The following is a 23954-nucleotide window of genomic DNA, read 5'->3' as shown; positions in this document are numbered from 1 at the left end:
CCTATCTCTTTACTTGAGGACTATTGGTCACTATATGAGATGTTGAAATACCTTGGACTATAAAATTGACAAACAACTTTTTACTAGAAAGACTATTTATAAACACGTGAAAGAGATGGATGAAGACCAGGAACAGATTCTTTCCATGTTGAAAGCAATACACGAAACCATTCTTTCAAATTGTGATAAAATAAGACCTAACATAAAAGATCAAGATGCCAGTTTAGGTGCCCAAATCCAAACTTTGACTACAACCAAAGAACCAATAATGCAGAAGATAAGCAAGAATGTCAGGGACTAAATTAGCCACCCTACTTCCTGAAGGGAATTGGTGCCTTCTCTCAGGTGTGAAGAATCAGGACCATGCTTTGCTCTAGTCAAGCTGATTTATTGCTCAAACATATACCCAACAATATAGTCATCTAATGATCAGCATTAAATTGGTGCTAAATAAGAATTAACAGAATTCAAGAGGGTCTGGACTTGGATCATTTGTGGGAACTTAAGGATTCTAGGCTGATTACTCTCTTAAATCCACCCACCAGGCTCTGCTTGTCCTTCTCCTACACCTTCTTTCCAAAGCTGTGCCGAGCTCATGGCGAGTCCCGGTGGGCCTGCGGAAGGCAGGCTGCATTGTGGAAGGAAGAGCAAACCAGGATGGGGTGGGACAGGTGCATTTTGGGCTTGTGTCCCACTCTTGTGCTGGACTGGCCATGGCTGTGCCACTTCCTGTTTGTGTTGGAATCTGGAATTGAGGGGAAGGGTGAAAAGATTGGCTAGCCTTGAATCACTGATGTGGAAGGAGTAACTGAAAGGACATCCCCTCCCCACTAAATCTTGGCAGTATTTTTCTAGTTCTTCTACGGTGAGTGCATTACTCTGACGAGCTCCTGCCGGCCTAGCAGTTTGAAAGCATGCAAATGCAAGTAGGTAAATAGCTATCACTTTGGTGGGAAGGTAATAGCGCTCCGTGAGGTCATGTTGGCCCCATGGCCGCAGAAAGGTCTTTGGACAGCGCTGACTCAGCGGCCCTTGAAATGGAGAGGAGCACCACCCCAGCAATGATTAGCGGAGTAAGCTCTGCATGCTTTAACTTTACATTCTGTGTTGCCAGGCCTTGGCAAGCCGATCTGTAAAGGGAAGGGGCTTGCTTTTCAGCTGAAAAATGAAGGGCAGTTTAGAATTACGGTACAGACAAACTAAAAACCTCCCGCCTGTCTGTCCTTTTCCAGCTCATGTTTCAGCCCTGCGGCTCTTTGATATCAGTGAGTTGGATATCCTGGAAGATTACACGGTGGATTTACACCAGTTCATGCCAGTGGGAGGCGTCTATCACTGTGATTTGCTGAAGCTCCCGCCTCAAGCCAAACAGGTCAAAGGATGGACCATCGTGGAAGTAATGGTCTTTTTCTTTCTTTCTTTCTTTCTTTCTTTCTTTCTTTCTTTCTTTCTTTCTTTCTTTCTTTCTTTCTTTCTTCCTTCCTTCCTTCCTTCCTTCCTTCCTTCCTCTTTCTTTTTCTTTCTTTTTTCTTTCTTTCTCTTTCTCTCTTTTTCTTTTTCTTTCCCTTCCTTCCTTCCTCTCTCTCTCTCTCACTCACTCACTCTTTCTTTCTTTCTTTCTTTCTTTCCTTCCTTCTTTCCTTCCTTTCTTCCTCCCTCCCTTCCCTCCTTTCTTCCTTCCCTCCTTTCTTTCTTTCATTCTTTCTTTCTCCCTCCTTCCTCCCTCCCACCTTCCTTCCTTCCTTCCTTCCTTCCTTCCTCCTCCCTTTCTCCTTCCTTCCTTCCTTCCTTCCTCCCTCCCTCCCTCCCTCCCTCCCTCCCTCCCTTCTTTCCTGTATTCCTGTGGTGTATTCTTTAGCAAGCAATGAAATTTCTAATTCATTAAACCTTATGGAACATGCAAGCTCTCTCATACTGGGATCCTTAAGGGTGTGCTGGAAGGAGACCAGTGTGTCTGTGGAATCAGATTCCCTGGTCTCTCTACTCTAGCTGTAGAGTGTCTGCAGAGGCAGGTCAAAAAAGTAAGAAAGGTCCACCACAGAGCAATCAAAGCCCCACCTCATTTTTACTTGTGTTTTCCATGAAAAGAGGATGGAGCTTCAATCCCCAGAGTTGCCAGCACCCTCTTGACTTTTTTTGACCACTTTGCATCAGCTTTCTTGGAAAACAAGTGTTGCAAGCAACTGCAATCCAGTCCTTTCTTTCGAGGCATGCCCACTTTTCTAACTATAAAGATAAAAGAAACAAGTAGGAGGCATTATCTATAAAATTTAGGAATAGATACGCATTTGGATATGCATTTGCAAAAATAAATGCATGGTGCATGGTGGGTTTTTCCCCATTTTTTTTTTTAACATAGCTTTGATTGGCAGCAATTTAAAAACTGTAGGAATGATTCAACTAGCAGGCAAGTAAAGTGGCAGGTGAGCATATAGAAGGCAGTCAGATAGATAAAAAATGTCTTCCGCTAACTAGGATTCAATTCTTTAAAGAAGAACATTTGCAATAGTGAATGTTAACAATGGTTAGAAGCATGTTAGAAACAATGGTCGTGCACTGTTGGAATAATCTTTTCACTGTTGGTAAAAGAAAATTCAGGAACATTATTACTTAATGCGTAACTGAGCTGGGCAGAGATCTACCTTGGAACATAGAATAATAAAGTTGGAAGGGGCTGTGGAGATCTTCTCGTCCAACGCCCTGCTCATGGTAGGGAACCCTATACCAGAGGTCCCCAACCTTTTGGGCACCAGGACTGGTTCCGTGGAGAAAGGTTTTTCCACAGACAGGAGAGTGGGTGGTTTTGTGTGCTGACTGCATCCCACGGATGGGGCTTTGCTTGTTTATACGGAGCGGTTGTTGGCATGCTGTGCCCCTGGTCCACGGATCAGGGGTTGGGGACCCCTGCCCTATACCATTCCGGACAGATGGCCATCCAGCCTTTTCTCAAAAATATCCAGTGATGGAGCACCCACAACTACTGGAGATAAGCCGTTCCACTAATTGTTCACATTGTCAAAAAAAATTCTCCTTAGTTCTAGGTTAGATCTCTCTTGAGTGATCCATGCTGCCCTTGGGTGCTTTGGAGAACAATAGGTGGTCTCCCTCTTCTTCGTGACAGCTCCTCAAATATTGGAAGACTGCTATCACATCCTCCCTAGTTCTTCTCTTCGTTAGACTAGACCGGGGGTAGGCAACCTTGGCTCTTTTATGACTCGTGGACTTCAACTCCCAGAATTCCTGAGCCAGCCATGCTGAGGGGAAAGGGAGAGGTTTCCAAGCTGAGCCATGCTGGCTCAGGAATTCTGGGAGTTGGAGTCTACGAGTCATAAAAGAGCCCAGGTTGCCTACCCCTGGCCTAGTCTATTAAGCCTGACAGGAGTAGATTATCAGAAACTGGTAGTCCTAGTCCACGGGTAGGCAGCCTTGGCTCTTTTATGACTTGTGGACTTCAACTCCCAGAATTCCTGAGCCAGCCATGCTGAGGGGAAAGGGAGAGGTTTCCAAGCTGAGCCATGCTGACTCAGGAATTCTGGGAGTTGAAGTCCACGAGTCATAAAAGAACCAAGGTTGCCTACCCCTGGAATAGACATACCTACTTCCCTCAATCGTTCATCATATGATTTCAACTCAGGGAGAGAGGTGAGTTGGGTTATTTCTATAAAACAGCTAAATTTTCTTCATTCCTTGCTTGAAGATCTTGGATACAGGATTAGAGACTTACCCCTACACTGCGACATGTGAGGAATCTGAAGACAACTCAGCCGTGACGGTGGGGATCACGATCCATCTGACTGATTCCGTGATTTATTTTGAAGAGCCACTGATAGCGAGGTGGGATAATCAAGGTATAATACGCTTCTAACAACTACTGCAAGAATGAGCTAGATTTGAATGTCCACTTTCCTGTGCTAGTGATGGATATCTGGAGAAGAAAACTGGTAGAAATATTTTACAGGCAGTCCTTGACGGATAGCAGTCCATTTAGTGCAGTGGTTCTCAACCTGTGGGTCGGGACCCCATTTGGGGTCGAACGACCATTTCACGGGGGTCGCCAAACAAGGCTGTCCGCCATTTCCCCCCCCCCTTTTCTTTGGCCACGCCCCTGGCACCCAGTGATGTATAAGTGGTTGGGGGTCACCACAACATGGGGAACTGTATTATGGGGTCGCGGCATCAGAAAGGTTGAGAACCACTGATTTAGTGGCTGTTCAAAGTTACAGTGGCACTGAAAAAGTGACTTATTTATTTATTTAATTTTATTTATATGACTTATGACCGTTTTTCACACTTACGACCGTTGCAGCGTCCCCAGGGTCACGTGATCAAAATTCAGATGCTTGGGAACTGACTCACATTTGTGACGGTTGTAGTGTCTTGGTGTCACGTGATCCTCTTTTGCAATCTTCCGACGAGCAAAGTTTATGAGGAAGCCAGATTCACTTAACAATTGTGTTACTGACTTAACAACTCCAGCGATTCACTTAACAACTGTGGCAAGAAAGGCCGTAAAATGCAGCAAAACCCACTTAGCAAAAGAACGAATTCTGAGCTACCAAAACTCTACTCTTCTCACTTTACATTTGTTCGTTGTTGTACTTTTTTAACATTTTGTCCCGAGACATGAATTCATTTCATCCTCCATTCATCTCCAGAATGTTACTCTCCACCTTTAAAAAAAAAAAATCCTCTTCTGTTCTTTTTTTAAGCATTCTTTTTATGGGGATTATTTAATAGCTCTATTTTGGGACCCTTGTCCAGCCCTTTCTGTGAGGTCAAGAGCCGAGGTGGCGCAGCAGTTAGAGTGCAGTACTGCAGGCCACTTTAGCTGACTGTGTTCAGCAGGTCAGTGGTTCAAATCTCACCGGCTCAAGGTTGACTCAGCCTTCCATCCTTCCGGGGTAGGTAAAATGAGGACCCAGATTGTTGGGGGGCAATGTAAATATATATATATATACATTGCTTACTGGTGTACACCGCTTAGAGAGTGCTTGCACTTAAAGCGGTATATAAATCTCATAAATAAATAAATAAAAATAAATAAACCCGCAGTGTTTGCGTGTCGTAAAAATTGTTTTTACAAATTGACGGTGTTATGATTTAAGTATGAAGTCCATTGGAACAGGGCAGCTATAACCAATTTAAAGAGCTGTGTGGAACGAATGCAGTCTTTCTTCCTTTTCTTCCCTGTACAAGATAAATACTGGAGGACTGATGACATTGGGGAGGTGGTCTACAGCATGAAGGAGAAGGAGGTCTCCTTTAGGATGAATGGCTTCTTCACTGTCACGTTGCTTCAGGATGCTCACCTCAATATGCCGTATCAAGCCTGGGAGCTCCAGCCTGTAGGCCCCGACCGAGCTATTTTTACCATCCTCACCACCTTTGCTGAGGTCCAGATCCACATCAAGGTAGGTGGGAAAACAACCGGCAGATCTGCGGTGTGGATGCAGGTAGTCCTCAACTTGCAACTGTTCATTTAGTGACCGTTCAAAGTTACAACAGCACTGGAAAAAAGTGACTGATGACTGTTTTCCACACTTACGACCCTTGCTGCATCCCCATCACAATCCAGACGCTTGGCCACTGATTCATATTTACGACAAGTCACAGTGTCCCGGGATCATGTGATCTCCTTTTGCGGTTTTCTGACAAGCAAAGTCAATGGGGAGGCCAGATTCACTTAACCACCGTGTTGCTAACTTAAGAACTGCAGTGATTCACTTAACAACTGTGGCAAGACAGGTCATAAAATGGAGCAAAATTCACTTAATGCAGGGGTAGGCAACCTTGGCCCTTTTATGACTCGTGGACTTCAACTCCCAGAATTCCTGAGCCAGCCATGCTGAGGGGAAAGGGAGAGGTTTCCAAGCTGAGCCATGATGGCTCAGGAATTCTGGGAGTTGAAGTCCACAAGTCATAAAGAAGCCTAGGCCTAGGCCAGAGATAGGTAACCTTGGCTCTTTTATGACTGGTGGACTTCAACTCCCAGAATTCCTGAGCCAGCCATGCTGAGGGGAAAGGGAGAGGTTTCCAAACTGAGCCATGCTGGCTCAGGAATTCTGGGAGTCGAAGTCCACGAGTCATAAAAGAGCCAAGGTTGCCTACCCTGACTTAACGTCTCATTTTTGGGCTCAATTGTGGTCGTAAGTCGAGGACTATTTACTCACTGCTTAGGAAAGAATGAAACAACTGTTTAGCGGCTCTTCTGTTTTTCTGAGGCAGGAAAGTCAATGTATGATCTATTCTGTGGCTACAGTCGAAGATTCTGACCTGCTTATGGGGCTGAGAGAAAAATGGATGACGCCCATGGCCCTCTTGATGCTCCTGAAGAGAGCCGGCATGAACATCTTCCCCGCTGAATACTCCTCAAAGTATGTCAGCGTGAACAAAAAAGTAAGCAGCCGGGAAATGGATTTCTGTCATTTCCTCATTTCATGTGTTCTGTTTGGGTAAGAATGTGTGAATGCAGTCATTCGGGGTTGTCTACCCTGGTTTAGTGCAGGAGCATGTAAGCTTGGCAATTTAAGACTTGTGGACTTCAACTCCCAGAATTCCTCAGCCAACATGGAAGTCTCTAGCGTGGAAGTGTCTTAAGTCCACAAGTCTTAAAAGTCCTTCACCTATACCAGGAGTGTCCAACCTTGGCAAATTTAAGACTTGTGGACTCTGCACAATATATAGAGAGGATAATTAGAATATTTTCAGTTCTATCTGTCCGTCTGTCTGCCTGTCTGTTTATCATCTATCTCCTTCTAATCTATCGCTACCATCATCTAGCTATCAGATGATTGTTAGATGATAGATACATCATCTTCAAATCTATCCATCTATCCATCCATCCATCCGATAGATAGATCAGATGACATAGACCAGGAGTGTCAAACTGCCGGCCCTCAAGCCTGATGCATCATAGCAAAACCGTGCCGACTCCAGTGCCGGCAATAGCAAAAAAGTCACAATATGTCGTGACACATCACGTGACATTGTCAGCTTGACACCCCTGATATAGACAAATTATATAGGATGATAATAGATAGATAGATAGATAGATAGATAGATAGATAGATAGATAGATAGATAGACAGACAGACAGACAGACAGACAGACAGACAGACAGAGACAAACAGACAGACGATATGGATAATAGATGATTAACATGATGATAGAGAGGATAGATAGAGGGAGATAGATGGATGATGGATGATATAGACAAATGATATAGATGATATAGATAGATAGATAGATAGATAGATAGATAGATAGATAGATAGATAGATACACACACAGATATGGATGATAGATGATCGACAGATATGATAGAGAGGATAGACAGAGGAAGATGATAGGTAGGTAGGTAGGTAGGTAGATAGGTAGATAGATAGATAGATAGATAGATAGATAGATAGATAGATAGATAGATAGATAGATAGATAGATAGATCAGCATCAAGAGAGAGAAATCAGGGCCTTGGGCCTTGTTCCTGTGCCAAGTTTCCTTCGCAATTGACTTTGGATATTTTCATCTACTTTTTTACAGACGCTGTTGGCAGAAATCATGGTTTATCAGCAAATGTCTCTTGTTGCCACCTCTTTTGCCTTTGGCTGGAGCAAATGGAATCTGAAGAGTGGAGAGAATAATCTGGTTTTTAAGGTGGGTGTAAGTGGCGATACCACAAACCCTGCCTAGTCTCCCCGTTAGGTATAAGCAGAGCCGGCTCCAAGGCCCCACTCTGTCCCTGCAGTCTCCCTGGCATTGCTCCATGGTATCTTCTACACCAGTGTTTCTCAACCTTGACAATTTGAAGGCTTGTGGACTTCAACTCCCAGAATTCCACAGCCAGCATTGATGTTTGACTGTCCACCTCCTAGAGGTGACTTTGGGTGGCATACAGAAGGTCAAAACCAATCAAAATATCCCCAATCATTCACATCGCTAAAGTCCCCCACAAAAACCAGCGATAAAGCCAGTCAAGCAACCAGGGATTTCTGCAAAGCCTGGTTTAGATGATACAGAGAGTCCTTGGATCCTAAGTGCTCAAGTCCAAGAGGACCTGCTGGTGGCTATGACAACACAACTGAAGCTCTGCCTGTTTGCGTGTGTGTTGCGTGTCAATTTTGCCAGGAAACATTCAGCTTTGCCCATTATACTCTTTCATTTTGAAAACAGTTGAAGAAGCCCAACAGTTCCTTCAGACGCGACTAAAGGATAATATTTGTAGCTCAGGGTTGAAGTGAGGGATCCTTGGTGCGCTCTGAGCGTGGCTGTTTTCTTGCAGACGTTTCATGACCCATCTAGGCAACGTCATGAGCGTTAGAAGCAATAGCAATAGCACTTAGGACTTATAAAGGCTAGAGAGAAGTTCCCTGAAGATGGGCTTCAACACGGGTCCGAAAGCTTAGAAGACAAAAAAACTCTGCTCCTGGTGACCGATCCAGATTGGATCCTGCAACTTAAGACTTCTGTACCACTTCATAGTGCCTTTACAGTCCTCTCTGAGCGGTTTACGGTGTCAGCCTATTGCCCCCAACAATCTGGGTCCCCATTTTACTTCCTTTTCCTTCCTCCCTCCCTCCCTCATTTTTTAACTCCCTCCTTCTTCCTTCCCCCCCTTTTAATCTTCTTCCCTCCCCCCTCTTCCATCCTTTTTTATTTCCTTCCTCTCTCTCCCTTTTATCTCCTTCCTTCCTCCCTCATTTTTTAACTCCCTCCTTCCTCCATCCCTTTTTTAATCTCCTTCCCCCTCCCTCTTCTATCCTCCCTCCCTCCCTCATTTTTTATTTCCTTCCTCCCTCTCCTTCCCTTATCTTCCTCCCTCTTTTATCTCCTTCCTTCCTCTCCCTCCTTTTATCTCCTTCCTTCCTCCCTCCCTCCTTTTTATCTCCCTCCCTCCCTCCCTATCTCCTTCCTTCCTCCCTCCATTTCTATCTCCTTCCTTCCTCCTTCTCCCTCCTTTTATCTCCTTCCTTCCTCCCTCCCTCCCTTTTATCTCCTTCCTTCCTCCCTCCCTCCCATTTTCTATCTCCTCCCTCCCTCCCTCCCTCCATGTCCTTCCTTCCTCCTTCCATTTTTTATCTCCTTCCTTCCTCCCTCTCCCTTTTATCTCCTTCCTCCCTCCCTCCCATTTTTATCTCCTCCCTCCCTTCCTTCCTCCCTTTTATCTCCTCCCTCCCTCCCTCCCTCCCATTTTCTATCTCCTTCCTTCCTCCATCTCTTTCCTTCCTTCCTCCATTTTTTATTTCCTTCCTTCCTCTCCTTTTATCTCCTTCCTTACTCCCTCCCTTTATCTTCCTTCCTCCCTCCATTTTTATCTCCTTCCTTCCTCCCTCCTTTTATCTCCTTCCCTCCTCCCTCCCTCCCTTTTATCCTTCCTTCCTCCCTCCATTTTTATCTCCTTCCTCCCTCCATTTTTATCTCCTTCCTTCCTCCCTCCTTTTATCTCCTTCCCTCCTCCCTCCCTCCCTTTTATCTCCTTCCTCCCTCCATTTTTATCTCCTTCCTCCCTCCCTCTCCTTCCATTTTTTATCTCCTTCCTTCCTCCCTCTCCTTTATCTCCTTCCTTCCTTCCTCCCTCCCATTTTTATCTCCTCCCTCCCTCCTTCCTTCCTTTTATCTCCTCCCTCCCTCCCTCCCATTTTCTATCTCCTTCCTTCCTCCAAGTCTTTCCTTCCTCCCTCCATTTTTTATCTCCTTCCTTCCTCTCCTTTTATCTCCTTCCTTACTCCCTCCCTTTTTTATCTTCCTTCCTCCCTCCATTTTTATCTCCTTCCTCCCTCCCTCTCCTTTTATCTCCTTCCTTCCTCCCTCCCTTTTATCTCCTTCCTTCCTCCCTCCATTTTTATCTCCTTCCTCCCTCCCTCTCCTTCCATTTTTTAACTCCTTCCTCCCTCCCTCTCCCTTTTATCTCCTTCCTTCCTTCCTCCCTCCCATTTTTATCTCCTTCCTTCCTCCCTCCATTTTTATCTCCTTCCTTCTTCCCTCCATTTTTTATTTCCTTCCTTCCTCATTTATCTCCTTCCTTCCTCCCTCCCTCCCTACATTTTTAATCTCCTTCCTCCCTCCCTCCCTCCCTCCCTCCCTCGCAATAGCACTTAGACTTATATACCACTTCACACTGCTTTACAGCCCTCTCTAAGCGCTTCACAGAGTCAGCCTATTGCCCCCAACAATCCGGGTCCTCATTTTACCCACCTCGGAAGGATGGAAATCTGAGTCAACCTTGAGCCCCTTCAGGATCGAAGGGAATCAAATTCCTGGCAGTGAGCGGGGAGCTAGCCTGCAATGCTGCATTCTGACCGCTGCGCCGCCAGGGATCCTTCCCTTGTAAAAGAGAGCGCCAAGCTCTGATGACGTTTCCTAGTTGGGTAATGCAACGTCTGCAAGAAAACAACCAAGCTCAGAGAGCACCGGGGACCCCATCGACAGAATTCTGGTGAGGGGTCCACTCTCTCTCTCTTTCTCCCGCCCAACTGCAGGCCTGTGAACATCTGACCGAAGAAGAACAGATCCAAGAAGACGCGTGGGCTCTTTACATGTTCAACGGCCAAAGAGCTCAGAAGCTTGCCATCGACGAAGACAGCGACGCTTTCTCCAAGAACATTGCGGAAGGCTCCGAATTCCACTCCACTCTCTATCATCTCCTGAAAGATGCGGGGAGCACAGCGGCAATGGACCGGGTCAGACAGAGCAACTACCTGTTCATCGATGCCGTGTACCAAATGCTCCTTGCCACCAGGGTGCTGACATACTCCTAACACGCCAAAAGCTGCTTAAGAAACTTTATTGAGTTCATAAGACACTCCAGTCAATTAGAGGTGGGAGAAATCACACTTCAGACGTCTCTCTTTTTTTTTAATAGAAAAGAAAAATAAAATAAATATCCGTAAGCTTTTTATGGATAGACTACGTGCCCTGAATTTTTTTTTTTAAAAAAAATACGTCTTGTTTCTGTAAGCTCTTTGGTGAGATTTTTGGGGCGGGATGGGTGTGTGGGGGGGGGGGGGAGGAGAGAAGAGACTGACGAAATTAAAAAAAAAAATTAGTTGCAATCATTCAGAAGATCGACTCGCTTGGCCGGAAAAGACTGAATCGTATCTTGTTTCTGAATGACGTGGTCCTAAATTATTAACAGAAATGTTAAGACGATGCATTAACGTTGCATTTTTCCCGGCCTTCAGAAATTTAAAATGTCATAAACCTAAATTGCTTCATCCGTCTGCTCGATTATTCAATTTAAGACTACATGCTGAACAGGCACTATAAAAATGAGTGTATTTTCAACTTTGGCAGCTCGAAGGTGGGTGGACCTCAACTCCCAGAATTCCTCAGCCAGCCATGCTGGCTGGGGAATTCTGGGAGTTGAAGTCCACCCACCTTAGAGTTGTTAAAGACTGAGAAAACCTGCATTAGAAAAATCCATTCTGAATACTGCTGAACTATACAGGCGGTGGTCCATGGTGGAGAAGACGTGTGTATGGCCACAAGAATTTCTGTACTGAGGTCCAAGCGGTCCCGGTGCCATCAGGAGCGGCTTCCACAGATTGATGGAAGGAGAACCCCATGAAAAAAGTCACCAGGATGGCAAAGAACACAACTGCAACGAGAGAGACATAGAGGGCTCTGCTAATCCCGGAGAAGGAAGTCCTAAGAGAAGAGGCCCACGAAAATACTCTCGTACATCTGCAGAAGAAAAAAGACATGGAAAAGTAGACATGGGGTCTTTCATCCAAGGTCTACCTTCAGTGGCAATTCACACACTCCAATACATGGACACGCGCTACAAAAATCTGAATTTCTTCAGGGAAAAATAAACAGGTAAGAGGAAACACTGGAGGGTGCTAACAGCGAGGACAATTAATCTGTGGAACGGCTTGCCTTCAGAAGTTGTGGGTGCTCCATCACTGGAGGTTTTAAGAAGAGATTGGACGGCCTGAAATGGTATAGGCCAGGGGTCTTCAAACTTGGCCCTTTTGTGACTTGTGGACTTCAACTCCCAGAATTCCTCAGCCAGCATGCCTGGCTGAGGAATTCTGGGAGTTGGTCCACAAGTCACAAAAGGGCCAAGTTTGAAGACCCCTGTTCTAGTAAGTGGCTGGCACAAAACTCCTGCCATCCTGAACTAGCTGACTTCATCCCAAACTCTTCCACAGCTGTCTTTATACCCATCAGTCAAGAGCCTCTAGAGCAAGGGTCTTCAAACTTGGTCCTTTTATGACGTGCCTGGCTGAGGAATTCTGGGAGTTGAAGTCCGCAAGTCCTAAAAGGGCCAAGTTTGAAGACCCCTGTCTTAAATCTAACAAACAAAATGGAGGCTGGCTGAGGAATTCTGGGAGTTGAAGTCCGCAAGTCCTAAAAGGGCCAAGTTTGAAGACCCCTGTCTTAAATCTAACAAACAAAATGGAGGCTGGCTGAGGAATTCTGGGAGTTGAAGTCCGCAAGTCCTAAAAGGGCCAAGTTTGAAGACCTCTGTCTTAAATCTAACAAACAAAATGGAGGCTGGCTGAGGAATTCTGGGAGTTGAAGTCCGCAAGTCATAAAAGGGCCAAGTTTGAAGACCCCTGGTATAGTGTCTCCTGCTGGAGGAGAGGGCTGGACTAGAAGACCTCCAAGGTCCCTTTCAGCTCTATTCTGATTCTTCATTTATAATCTTTCGGCTTCACAAAAAAAAAAAAAATGCTAACAGAACTTCTGGGAACATTTTTTTTGAAGTCCTATGCATGGATGCTCCCAGTCAGCTTTCCAGCACTCCAGCACCAAAGGCATGCCGCTAAATCACTGCTACTGCATCAAATTCAACAAATTATAATTTCCCAATGTCTTTCCCACATTCCCCACAAAGCATTTTTGTCTTGTTTGCTTTCTTGCTATACTTACAGCGAGCGTAGCCCCCCTTTAGTTGTGTTGCTTTCCTTTTCGCTCAGCTTTCGTGCTTTGCTTCCCTGGATCTCTGGAGCTGCCGATTCCTGAAGAGCAGCCCTGTAAGGGGTGATTTAGAGGATGTTTTAAAAAGCCCCTGCTCCTCCAGAATGCTTTTTGACATCAAGGGACACCAACTCCCAGAATTCCCTAGTCTGGCATGCTTTAAGAAGTATGGATTTTAACTCCCAGAATTCCTGAGCCAGCATGCCTGGCTGAGGAATTCTGGGAGTTGAAGTCCACAAGTCATAAAAGGGCCAAGGTTCCCCACCCATTGCCTAGAACAGGGATCTTCAAACGTGGCCCTTTTATGACTTGTGGACTTCAACTCCCAGAATTCCTGAGCCAGGCATGCTGGCTCAGGGATTCTGGGAGTTGGAGTCCACAAGTCATAAAAGGGCCATGTTTGAAGACCCCTGTTCTTGACTGATACCAGAGTCAACATTCACCTGCCTTATTCTTTAACCACATAGAACAAAGAATAGAATAGAATATGGAATTTAAGAATAGAATAGAATATAAATATGAAATTTAATAATAGAAAATAGAATAGAATATGGAATTTAAGAATAGAATAGAATATAAATATGAAATTTAATAATAGAAAATAGAATAGAATATGGAATTTAAGAATAGAATATGGAATTTAAGAATAGAATAGAATAGAATATGGAATTTAAGAATAGAATATAAATATGAAATTTAATAATAGAAAATAGAATAGAATATGGAATTTAAGAATAGAATATGGAATTTAAGAATAGAATAGAATAGAATACAACAGAATAGAATAGAATAGAAAATATGGTATGGTAAGGAATGGAATGGAATGGAATAGAATGGAATGGAATAGAATAGAATATAAATATGAAATTTAATAATAGAAAATAGAATAGAATATGGAATTTAAGAATAGAATATGGAATTTAAGAATAGAATAGAATAGAATACAACAGAATAGAATAGAATAGAAAATATGGTATGGTAAGGAATGGAATGGAATGGAATGGAATGGAATGGAATAGAATAGAATATAAATATGAAATTTAATAATAGAAAATAGAATAGAATATGGAATTTAAGAATAGAATAGAATATAAATATGAAATTTAATAATAGAAAATAGAATAGAATATGGAATTTAAGAATAGAATATGGAATTTAAGAATAGAATAGAATAGAATAGAATAGAATAGAATAGAATAGAATAGAATAGAATGGGACCTTGGAGGTCTTCTAGTCCAACTCCTTTCTCAGGTATATCTATACCATTTCAGACAAATGGCTGTCCAGTCTCTTCTTAAAAACTTCCAATGTTGGAGCATTCACTGCTTCTGGAGGCAGGCTGTTCCACTGGTTAATTGTTCTAACTGTCAGGAAGTTTCTCCTTAGTTCTACGTTGCTTCTCTCCTTGACTAGTTTCCATCCGTTGCTTCTCGTCCTGCTTCCTTCTATGCTTAGAGAAATTAGTGGCTTCTAGGGAAAAGCTTCCTTCTTTGGGGCACCAGGAGGAAAAATGAGACTCACTCTAATTCAGGCTGTTCTTCCTCCGATTCTGTCCAGGAAGTTGAGCTAATGAATCGTTGCAGCGATGGCCGTTTTTCTCTTGGTTTGGTTCCTTTTAGACTCCTAAAGGCAGGGGAACCAAATGGGCCTTCTTTAAAAAGAAATCTTGATTGCTTTTTAAAATTAAATATTCCTCCACCCCCCCCCCCAAATACAGGTAGTCCTCGACTTATAACAGTTCATTGTTCAAATGGACTATGTAAGACGTTGGGCGTTTGGCTGGGAAAATTATTGTTTAAGTCTACAAATTGATGTTGGAACCTCAGAGTTAGTTTTGCTTCGACATTACCACGCAGTGTATTCAATAAACAGTAAGATTTTGGAGATGGAATGTGTGCGCTTATGGGTGCACACATATACAAATACACAGTGTCATACGTACCAACTCAAGCGCCTGTTGAATTTTTCATTCCGGTTGTTTCCGTCCGTTTCATTCATCTGAGCCTTTGTAAAGGAATGGGGAGAGGTCATTATTTACATGCAGCCAATACTTTTAAAGTAAGGAACAGTCAATTCTGGAAAAACACCTACATACCAGTTGCAAAAAAGTGATTGCATTTCCATTACTGTTCCTAGGCAAGGGTGCAGTGCTAACTCTGCGTAGTGATGAAGGCTACATAAAACAAGAAATACTATTTGATCAGTTAGGTATTGCATATCCTGGCGGAGTCCTGCGGGTCTGCTGTGCAAAAGGTGGGACTTGCATGAACAAAGCAGAACTTCTAAACCGATGTTTGTCAACCCTGGCATCTTTAAGAGGGGTGGGCTTCAACTACCAGAATGGTGGGCACCAAGGACCGGTGGTGCTGGCTGGGGGCTTAATTCTGGCAGTTGCAGTCCACCCAGCCCACAATGGACAAGGTTGAAAAAGTGTTCTAAACAGATTTAAGAAGTCAGCATGGAATTCATCGCTGATTTAAGAAGTCAGCATGGAATTCATCGCTGATCTCACAAACGGGTACTCATCACTGAACAGGAAATACCACAAAAGCTCAAATCCTGGGCCCAGCTCCACTTTCCATTTCCAGCCTCTCTTATTATTATCAATAGTACAAATAAAAAGAGATAGAAGAACACATAGGGGGGTCTTTCGTGCATAGGAACTTCACTCATCTGGGTCATATAAAGCAGCGATCCACGTATCTGGACCATATAAAGCAGTGATTGTGGCTTTTTGTGCTACCTAGATTCCACGCGTGCACAGATAAAATTCACTTGTTTGTGCAACCCAGATCCTAACAGGCTAAGGATTGGTACTGGTCCACAGCCCAGGGGTTGGGGACCCCCTGTTGTAAAGAATGGCATCTAAGCAAACAATTGAAGCAACATACCACACTAGTTAGTGGGAGCATCAAAAGAGAAGAAGATCCACAGATTTTAGCTAAGTAAAGGATTACATTGTCCATCCAGTTCCTCAGCAGCTATTTAATGAAATGTGATCTGCATTTTTCCATCAACAAACGTACCAGAAGCAACTAATGATCAAATGCAGATAAAATGTTACAAATATTTAACAATTTCCAAAGAAATATATGGTTCAGACTACCATATATTCATTATTTCAATTTTGTTAAGAAACTCCACTGGTTCATACATATGTATTACACATGAGATTATCCTAACTGCTGCAGAAACTCAGTTATTAGGGATATTTGTAATTTGACTCACAGAGTCAATATTTGTAATTCAAGCTGTAATTTTGTTCATGCTTAAGATTGATTTTGGAGAGAGATTTTAGGCTAGGAACTGGTTGGCAAATGAACAAATAGCACAGATAAAAGGCTAAAGCAATGCACAGACACTTTCCTTGATTTTTTTAAAAAAATACTTACGAACTAACTTGAATTTCCTGGTTAACAAATATATAGTTTTTTCAAAATCCTACAGGTCAAATTATTTAGCACATCTTCCTTTCTTTCCCCAAAACACCAATTTAGTTCTGATCTTAGTGAAGTCAGTTAAAGGGGATGTTTCTCAATTGCAAGATCCAATCTGAGTTGGTCTTCCAAGCTTTCCAACTCGTGCGGGAGCCCATCCTCAGGGAATTTCTCTCTAGCAGGGTGTATGCTTTGGGCTATTCTGTGTGTGGTATTCACATGGTGCCTGGTTGTGTGTGGCTTTGGGGGCTTTTGATTGGGGTGTTGCTGTCCAATCTGCACAGACTGTTTGTGTACCATTTTATATTTGTCAATTTACCTCAATGTGCTATGCAGAAAACAAGGTAAAAAAAATACCAAGTTCCCAGCTAGGAATTTGGTTTTGTGATTCCTTGAAAACCGTGGTCACTGTTCTTGGGTTTTGACCACACATTAATTGCAGTTACAATACTTCTATCGTCCAACTCATAATCAACACTCTAGAACAGGGGTAGGCAACCTTGGCTCTTTTACGACTCGTGGACTTCAACTCCCAGAATTCCTGAGCCAGCCATGCTGAGAGAAATGGAGTTTCCAAGCTGAGCCATGCTGGCTCAGGAATTCTAGGAGTTGAAGTCTACGAGTCATGAGGGGGCCGTAGTTCCCTCATGCTGGTTCTGGAATTCTGGGAGTTGGTCCACGAGTCATAAAAGAGCCAAGGTTGCCTACCCCTGCTCTAGAAAGACCACCATTACAGAATTCTGTTCAACACTAAGAGGAGCAATTTGGAAAAACAAAACAAAACTAAAAACAAAAACCAAAGAGACTGGAATTGAAAAGACCTGGCTACAAAACAGTACAAGTTCAAGGCATTACGCAAGAAAATGGTGCCGATTTTCAGGGATGTAATTGGAAATTTCAGGAGTCGGTTTATGCATGTTGCGAGGCTGCAAAAAGGGGGGGGGAGAAAAAGAAACTGCAAGAATTGCTCAAAAGCATCGCAATCGGAAGGCAGGGCGCAACACAGAAGAGTGTGCAGAAAGCAAGACGCTTGTAACAAGGGTACCTTGAGAGAACCAGAGAGTTTTCTAATTGAAGAGTCGTCTGGAAGTGCAAGAGAAATGGAAGAAGGTGCATTAATCAAGGAAGCAATGGCTTCAATAAAACTAGAAGAGGGATTGGTAGGACAGTGATCTCTGTAGCTTAGTCTGGATTTAGGGGGTTGAATTGGTTTGGAGAAGATAACCAGAGTGGGCTCACCTCTTTATGGCTGAGCTCATGTTCATTTGTTTGCCTTTCCTTGGATGCCTCTTTCTGGCATGGCGAGTGAAGAGCAATAGATTTGAAGATCAGCCACAAACCATGACACCTGCCTCAAGGCAGCATCCTCCAACACCAGTTGTCCCAGAGGTGCTTTTTCAAAAGGCAACTGGACATTGTTTTTCCCTTAAGACATGTCACTTCCCATCCGGGAAGCTTCTTCAGTTCTGACTGAACGGTGGAGGACAGGAGGATTTATATTCCTGGCAGTTCATCTGGTCGTCAGCACAGAGAACTCTCCAAGTGGCTTCAATGATCCTCAGAGAGAGTACTAACGACCAGAGGACTGCCAGGAATATAAATCCTCCTATCCTCCACCGTTCAGTCAGAAATGAAGAAGCTTCAGTTCAGAAGGATCTGGACAGACCTGAACACTGGGCACTAACTAACAAAATGAAATTCAATGGTGAAAAAAGCAAGGTTCTACATTTAGGCAAGAAAAACCAAATGCACACGTACAGCATAGGTGGCACCATGCTCAATAGTAGTAACTGTGAGAGGGACCTCGGAGTCCTAGTAGACAATCACCTAAATATGAGCCAGCAGTGTGCTGCAGCTGCCAAAAAGGCCAACACAGTGCTAGGCTGCATTAACAGAGGGATAGAATCAAGATCACGTGAAATGTTAATACCACTTTACAATGCCTTGGTAAGGCCACACTTGGAATGCTGCATCCAGTTTTGGTCACCACGATGTAAAAAAGATGTTGAGACTCTAGAAAGAGTACAGAGAAGAGCAACAAAGATGATTAGGGGACTGGAGGCTAAAACATATAAGGAACGGTTGCTAGAATTGGGTATGTCTAGTTTAACGAAGAGAAGGACAAGAGGGGACATGATAGCAGTATTCCAATATCTCAGGGGTGCCATAAAGAAGAGAGAATTAAGCTATTTTCCAAAGCACCTGAAGGCAGGACAAGAAGCAACGGGTGGAAACTAATCAAGGAGAGAAGCAACCTAGAACTAAGGAGAAACTTCCTGACAGTGAGAACAATTAATCAGTGGAACAGCTTGCCTCCAGAAGCAGTAAATGCTCCAACACTGGAAGTTTTTAGAAGAGACTGGACAGCCATTTGTCCGAAATGGTGTAGGGTTTCCTGCCTGAGCAGGGGGTTGGACTAGATGACCTCCAAGGTCCCTTCCAACTTTACTACTATTACTAGCTTCCCACATGGGAAGTGACATGTCTTCAAGGAAAAACAAAGTCCTGTTGCCTTTTGAAAAAAAAGCACCTTTGGGACAACCCTGATCTGGATGATTGAGACTCTCCATAGACATCCAACACCAGGTCTATCAAGAAGCTCCCCATGAACAGAGGAACCCGCCAGGTAAGGAAGATGTAGGTCCAAGAGGCTTGGCAAAGGGAAGGTCAAGAGGATGGCTACAAACTGTGACTGAAACCTCACCCCTTTTTATGGACAAGATGCATTAAAAGAGGTGGGGTTTTGATTGCATGCTTGTGGCTGTTTTGACCCTACCCTGCAGGCGGGTCTGGAGTTACAAATCAGAAAAATAAAACCCGTATTAGGAAGCACAAAGACCCCTTTCCCTTAGCCCCAGTCGAAATGAACTAAGTTGGGTTGATGGATGGGGCTGTGTTTCATAGAAAAGGCCCAGCATGATCACGTAATAAAGGGACTAGCTCAGTGGTCCTCAACCTGTGAGTCGGGACCCCATTTGGGGTCGAACGACCATTTCACGGGGGTCGCCAAACAACGCAGTCCGCCATATTTTTTTCCCCCTTTCCTTAGCTGGGCTACTCCCTTTTATTCTATTGGCTTTTGAAAGCCAATAGAATAGACTCTCTTGAATAGAGTCTAATTCTATTGGCTTTCAAAAGCCAATAGGAATTGTCCAGGCTGTCTCTGCCCTGCTGAGCCCGCCAAAAGTCCCATTCTGCAAACGGTGCTGCACCAGTTGAGTAGTCCTCGACTTACGACCGGTTGAGTAGTCCTCGACCGGTTGGGGGTCGTGGCATTAAAAAGGTTGAGAACCACCACTGTCTGATTTGAGCCTAGGCCATGCACAACCCCTTGTACAAGTGCACTTTCACATGTAGTCATCCTACTCAGTGTCTGATCGTTTAGACCGAGAGTCTCCAAACTTGCCAACTTTAAGACTTGAGGACTTCCACTCCCAGAAGTCCCTAGCCACCAATCTTGCACTGGAGAGAAAAGGCGGGAAAGATGATGTAGCCATCATTTCAGTCAACGTCAAACTTGGCTGTTACCTCGGTCCCCCGGAGAGCTGAAAGACTTCTCATTCTGGAGTAATAGCTCCTTCAGCTCTTCCAGTTCTGCGTGCTCTCTTGCGTATGTACGCTTTAAGTTTTCCACGTGCTGAATCATCACTTCTACTGCCTTACTGACCCGGCTTTCCTAAGGAAGAAAAGGTAGGGAAGGACAGAAGCCAACTGGAGACTCCACCGATTGTTTTGTTGGGGGTGGGGAAAAAAGTGGGCATAAGCATGATCCTACATCAAGTGGCCCATCTTATTTTCGGTGAAAGAATTCAAAGGCTTGGTACCAAAGCCATCCCACGTGCTCTGTTATTTTTCAAATTCTGCAAAGCCTGGGATTCTAGAGAAGGTCGAGAAGATGTAAAAGTCAAATTGGCTAAATTGTGGAGACTTAAGGATGACCTTAAGAGGACAGGAAAGAATAAAATTCAAGTATCTAAGAGTTGAAATAAACTCAACAAGTATTGGACTCTACCGTGACGCTAGTGGTGATTTATGATGGTCTACTGGATTCTCTAGCCACAGATGCCTTTGATGGCGGGGATGGTGGGCCAATGGTTGGGCTGATTGCCATGTAATTTTCAAGGAAAAGAGTATGGTGGTAAGGTATGTAGAAGCAGGAGTTTTGTGCCAGTCACTTACTAGAACAAGGGGTCTTCCAACTTGGCCCTTTTATGACTTGTGGACCAACTCCCAGAATTCCTCAGCCAGGCACATGGGCTGAGGAATTCTGGGAGTTGAAGTCCACAAGTCATAAAAGGGCCAAGTTTGAAGACCCCTGTACTAAACAGTTCCTGTTCCTCTCCTTATCATGCATGAATAAGAAGGAAGCACTTCCTATTTTGCTCAAAGAACAGAGTGTGTAACTCAGTGAAAGACTGGCAAATTCCACATTGTATGTACCATCTTTTCTACAAATCAAGAATTACTGCTGGATCAGTAATGCTAAAAGCGATTCTCTAAAAGCTCGGAACACATGATTTGAATATTGTCTTGGAGGAACAGGTATTACAATAAGCAGCTCATCCTTTTCAAACTTCAGAAAAATAAGGTTTTGAGATGCCAAAAGGATTCTTCAGGCTAAATGTTCTATAGAACATTTTAAGTTGCAGGGCGTTTTGGGTAAGATGAAAAGCCTCACAGCGTAAAAGATCAACTAAAATATTGTAAGACATGGTGCTTCTATTCATCTCCAGAACTTCCCAATTACATTAGACCAAGTCTAGTATTTAAAATTCTTGAACAATAGCTTTACTATACTTCTGTAACGTCTCACAATAATGCTTGGACTTTCCTAGTAGATCAGGATTAAAACTATCATCAACATAATACAGAGGACACTCAGAGGAATACATGCCTTTATAGATTGTGTGACGTATAAGGAACGGTTGCTGGAATTGGGTATGTCTAGTCTAATGAAGAGAAGGACGAGGGGTGACATGATAGCAGTGTTCCAATGTCTCAGGGGCTGCCACAAAGAAGAGGCAGTCAAGCTATTCTCCAAGGCGCTTGAAGGCAGGACAAGAAGCAACGGAGGGAAACTAATCAAGGAGAGAAGCAACCTAGAACTAAGGAGAAACTTCCTGACAGTTAGAACAATTAACCAGTGGAACAACCTGCCTCCAGAAGCAGTAGATGCTCCAACACTGGAAGTTTTTAAGAAGAGACTGGACAGCCATTTGTCCGAAATGGTATAGGGCTTCCTGCCTGAGCAGGGGGTTGGACTAGATGACCTCCAAGATCCCTTCCAACTTTATTATTATTATTATTATTATTATTGTTGTTGTTGTTGTTGTTATTAAGACCTTTTTCATTCTTCACAATTTTGGATCAGTCCACCTACCTGATGAACAGCTCCCAGCATTTCTGCTTTGCTAGCAATTCTGGTGGCATGCTGATCCAGCAGGTCCAAACTCTTCTGCAGCTTAGTAACTATCTCCAGCACCTGATTATCTTCACTCAGAGAGGCTAAAGACTGAAGAAGAAACAGCCAGTGTGTGCATGCAAAAAACAAGACAAGCATTGTGGTTTATACAAATGAAAATAATGAATGGGACAACCTCTGGCCAGCTCTCTCTTTTAGGTTTTTAGCCCTACAAATGATTTTTGAAACTTTTGTTTTCAATAGGAGTATAATTGCCGTTCGTATCAATAAGCCCGCCCACATACGGCACAGAGAAATCTCTTTGTCTGTGGCTAGAAATTTGCATAACCACATCTGCAAAGCAATATAGATTAATAGGCGTTCTATTCTTTTCAGAACAGAATGTACTGTAGAGATCTCTTTTGTTTTATCACCATTCTCTAGGTCAGGTTGGGCTCAGAGAGCACGACTGGCCCAGAGCTTATGGGGCTGAAGCCTGGCTCAGGAATTCTGGGAGTTGAAGTCCACGAGTCATAAAAGAGCCAAGGTTGCCTACCCCTGTGCTAGTCCAACACTATTACACCACAGTGGTTCTTGGGCTGAGAGACAAGGATTAGCCCAATGCCTCAAGGGACTTTCTAGACCAGGGGTAGGCAACCTTGGCTCTTTTATGACTCGTGGACTTCAACTCTCAGAATTCCTGAGCCAGCATGGCTAAGCATGGAAACCTCCCCTTTTCCCCTCAGCATGGCTGGCTCAGGAATTCTGGGAGTTGAAGTCCACGAGTCATAAAAGAGCCAAGGTGGCCTACCCCTGTTCTAGACATTAGAGGCCAAGTTTTCCTTTTGTTAGTCCAAGACCTTCACCGTTATCCTACACCAGAGGTCTTCAAACTTGGCCCTTTTATGACTTGTGGACTTCAACTCCCAGAATTCCTCAGCCAGCGTGCTTGGCTGAGGAATTCTGGGAGTTGAAGTCCACAAGTCATAAAAGGGCCAGGTTTGAAGACCCCTGTCCTACACTAATCTCCAATCCACAACACAGTCCTTTCAACAGTTCCAAGAAGGCTTCACACAACCATTTGCACCACTCAGGTGACCCTGAAGACACAGATAAGCCTCCAGGTAGCATCATCAACTCGCTAAAAGAATGTATATGATCAGCTGTCTGCAAGGAATATAAATCCTTCCATTCCCCACCATCCAGTCAGAGCTGAAGAAGCTTCTTGGATGAGAAGCAAAACGTCTTCAAAGAAAAACAAGAGAGTCCAGTTGCCTCATGAAAAAGCATCTTTGGGATAACTATTACCTGGATGATTGAGAATCTTCACAGACATATCCCACACTAGCTCTTACTATCCTTGGGAGAATCAGCTTCCTTTGGGTCAGTGCTTCTCCACCTGTGGGTCAGGACCCCATTTGGGATCGAACGACCATTTCACGGGGGTTGCCAAACAACGCAGTCCGCCATTTTTTCCTCCTTTTCCTTAGCTGGGCTACTCCCTTTTATTCTATTGGCTTTTGAAAGCCAATAGAATAGACTCTCTTGAATAGAGTCTAATTCTATTGGCTTTCAAAAGCCAATAGGAATTGTCCAGACTGTCTCTGCCCTGCTGAGCCCGCCAAAATCCCATTCTGCAAACGGTGCTGCACCAGTTGAGTAGTCCTCGACTTACGACCGGTTGAGTAGTCCTCGACTTACGACCAGTTGGGGGTCGCGGCATTAAAAAAGTTGAGAACCACTGCTTTGGGTCCCTCTGCTTCAGGCTTAGATACAGGACATTTGCTGCTATCCTTTACTCTCCCAGAATGGCCAAAGCTGAGAAAAAAACTGATCTAGAGGTTAAGTCTGCCTTCACCCTCTGAAGCAATAGATGTCTAGGACAGAACCCATCTTCCTCCTTCTTACGTCAAGTAGTTTCAAAGCACCGGCAATTTCTTTCCTCAGGCTCCCTTCCGCAAGATCCCGAGATCGTTCTTCAAGCCTGACTCTCTTCTCTAAAGTAAAGAGATCACATTTGAATCCCAGAGACAGCCGTAGGAATTCTGCCTGGAAAACAGAAGAGGAGCAGACATCCTTACTAGGCAGATTACCAGTTGACTCATCTCTCTCTGTGCAAAAATAAAAATTAAAATTAAAAAGTAAAGTTAAAGTTAAAGTTAAAGTTAAAGTAAAGTAAAGTAAAGTATAGTAAA

At 43.8% G+C, this 23954-nt stretch overlaps 2 protein-coding genes across 3 annotated transcripts; one reads left to right on the top strand and one right to left on the bottom strand.

Moving 5' to 3' along the window:
* Positions 1-226: 226 nt before the first annotated feature.
* On the top strand, positions 227-10789 carry LOC120316256 (dynein intermediate chain CFAP94, axonemal-like). 2 transcript variants are annotated; one of them, XM_039361622.1, is made up of 6 exons: positions 227-1372; positions 3698-3848; positions 5197-5411; positions 6226-6396; positions 7540-7653; positions 10476-10789. In XM_039361622.1, exons 1-6 carry the CDS (start codon positions 1166-1168, stop codon positions 10752-10754), a joined length of 1137 nt encoding a protein of 378 aa, XP_039217556.1. In that variant the 5' UTR covers positions 227-1165; the 3' UTR covers positions 10755-10789. The 2 variants fall into 2 exon arrangements, with proteins under 2 accessions (XP_039217556.1, XP_039217555.1); XM_039361621.1 differs by having other exon boundaries at positions 230-1396.
* LOC120316254 (inositol 1,4,5-triphosphate receptor associated 2-like) lies at positions 10765-23808 on the bottom strand (the record flags this gene model as incomplete). Its single annotated transcript, XM_039361620.1, has 10 exons — positions 10765-11306; positions 11392-11679; positions 12874-12975; positions 14443-14544; positions 14864-14925; positions 15017-15094; positions 17404-17441; positions 19887-20034; positions 21739-21870; positions 23668-23808. Coding segments are annotated over 9 exons (1047 nt in total), but the record flags the coding sequence as incomplete, so codon positions are not given.
* Positions 23809-23954: the final 146 nt, after the last annotated feature.

The sequence above is a fragment of the Crotalus tigris genome, unplaced genomic scaffold, assembly GCF_016545835.1.
Source record: "Crotalus tigris isolate CLP2741 ecotype Arizona unplaced genomic scaffold, ASM1654583v1 scf7180000019319.38250, whole genome shotgun sequence".
NCBI classification, from domain to species: domain Eukaryota; kingdom Metazoa; phylum Chordata; class Lepidosauria; order Squamata; family Viperidae; genus Crotalus; species Crotalus tigris.
This window is presented reverse-complemented; position numbering and strand designations above follow the sequence as displayed.

What these genes read in the sequence shown, in the direction of transcription:
- LOC120316256 (XM_039361621.1), top strand. Translation starts at nt 1,166, where the DNA reads ATGAAGGGCAGTTTAGAATTACGGTACAGACAAACTAAAAACCTCCCG. An exon ending in AAGGATGGACCATCGTGGAA is followed by an intron (nt 1,397 to 3,697) that starts GTAATGGTCTTT and finishes CCTTGCTTGAAG; the next exon opens with ATCTTGGATACAGGATTAGA. An exon ending in AGCGAGGTGGGATAATCAAG is followed by an intron (nt 3,849 to 5,196) that starts GTATAATACGCT and finishes TCCCTGTACAAG; the next exon opens with ATAAATACTGGAGGACTGAT.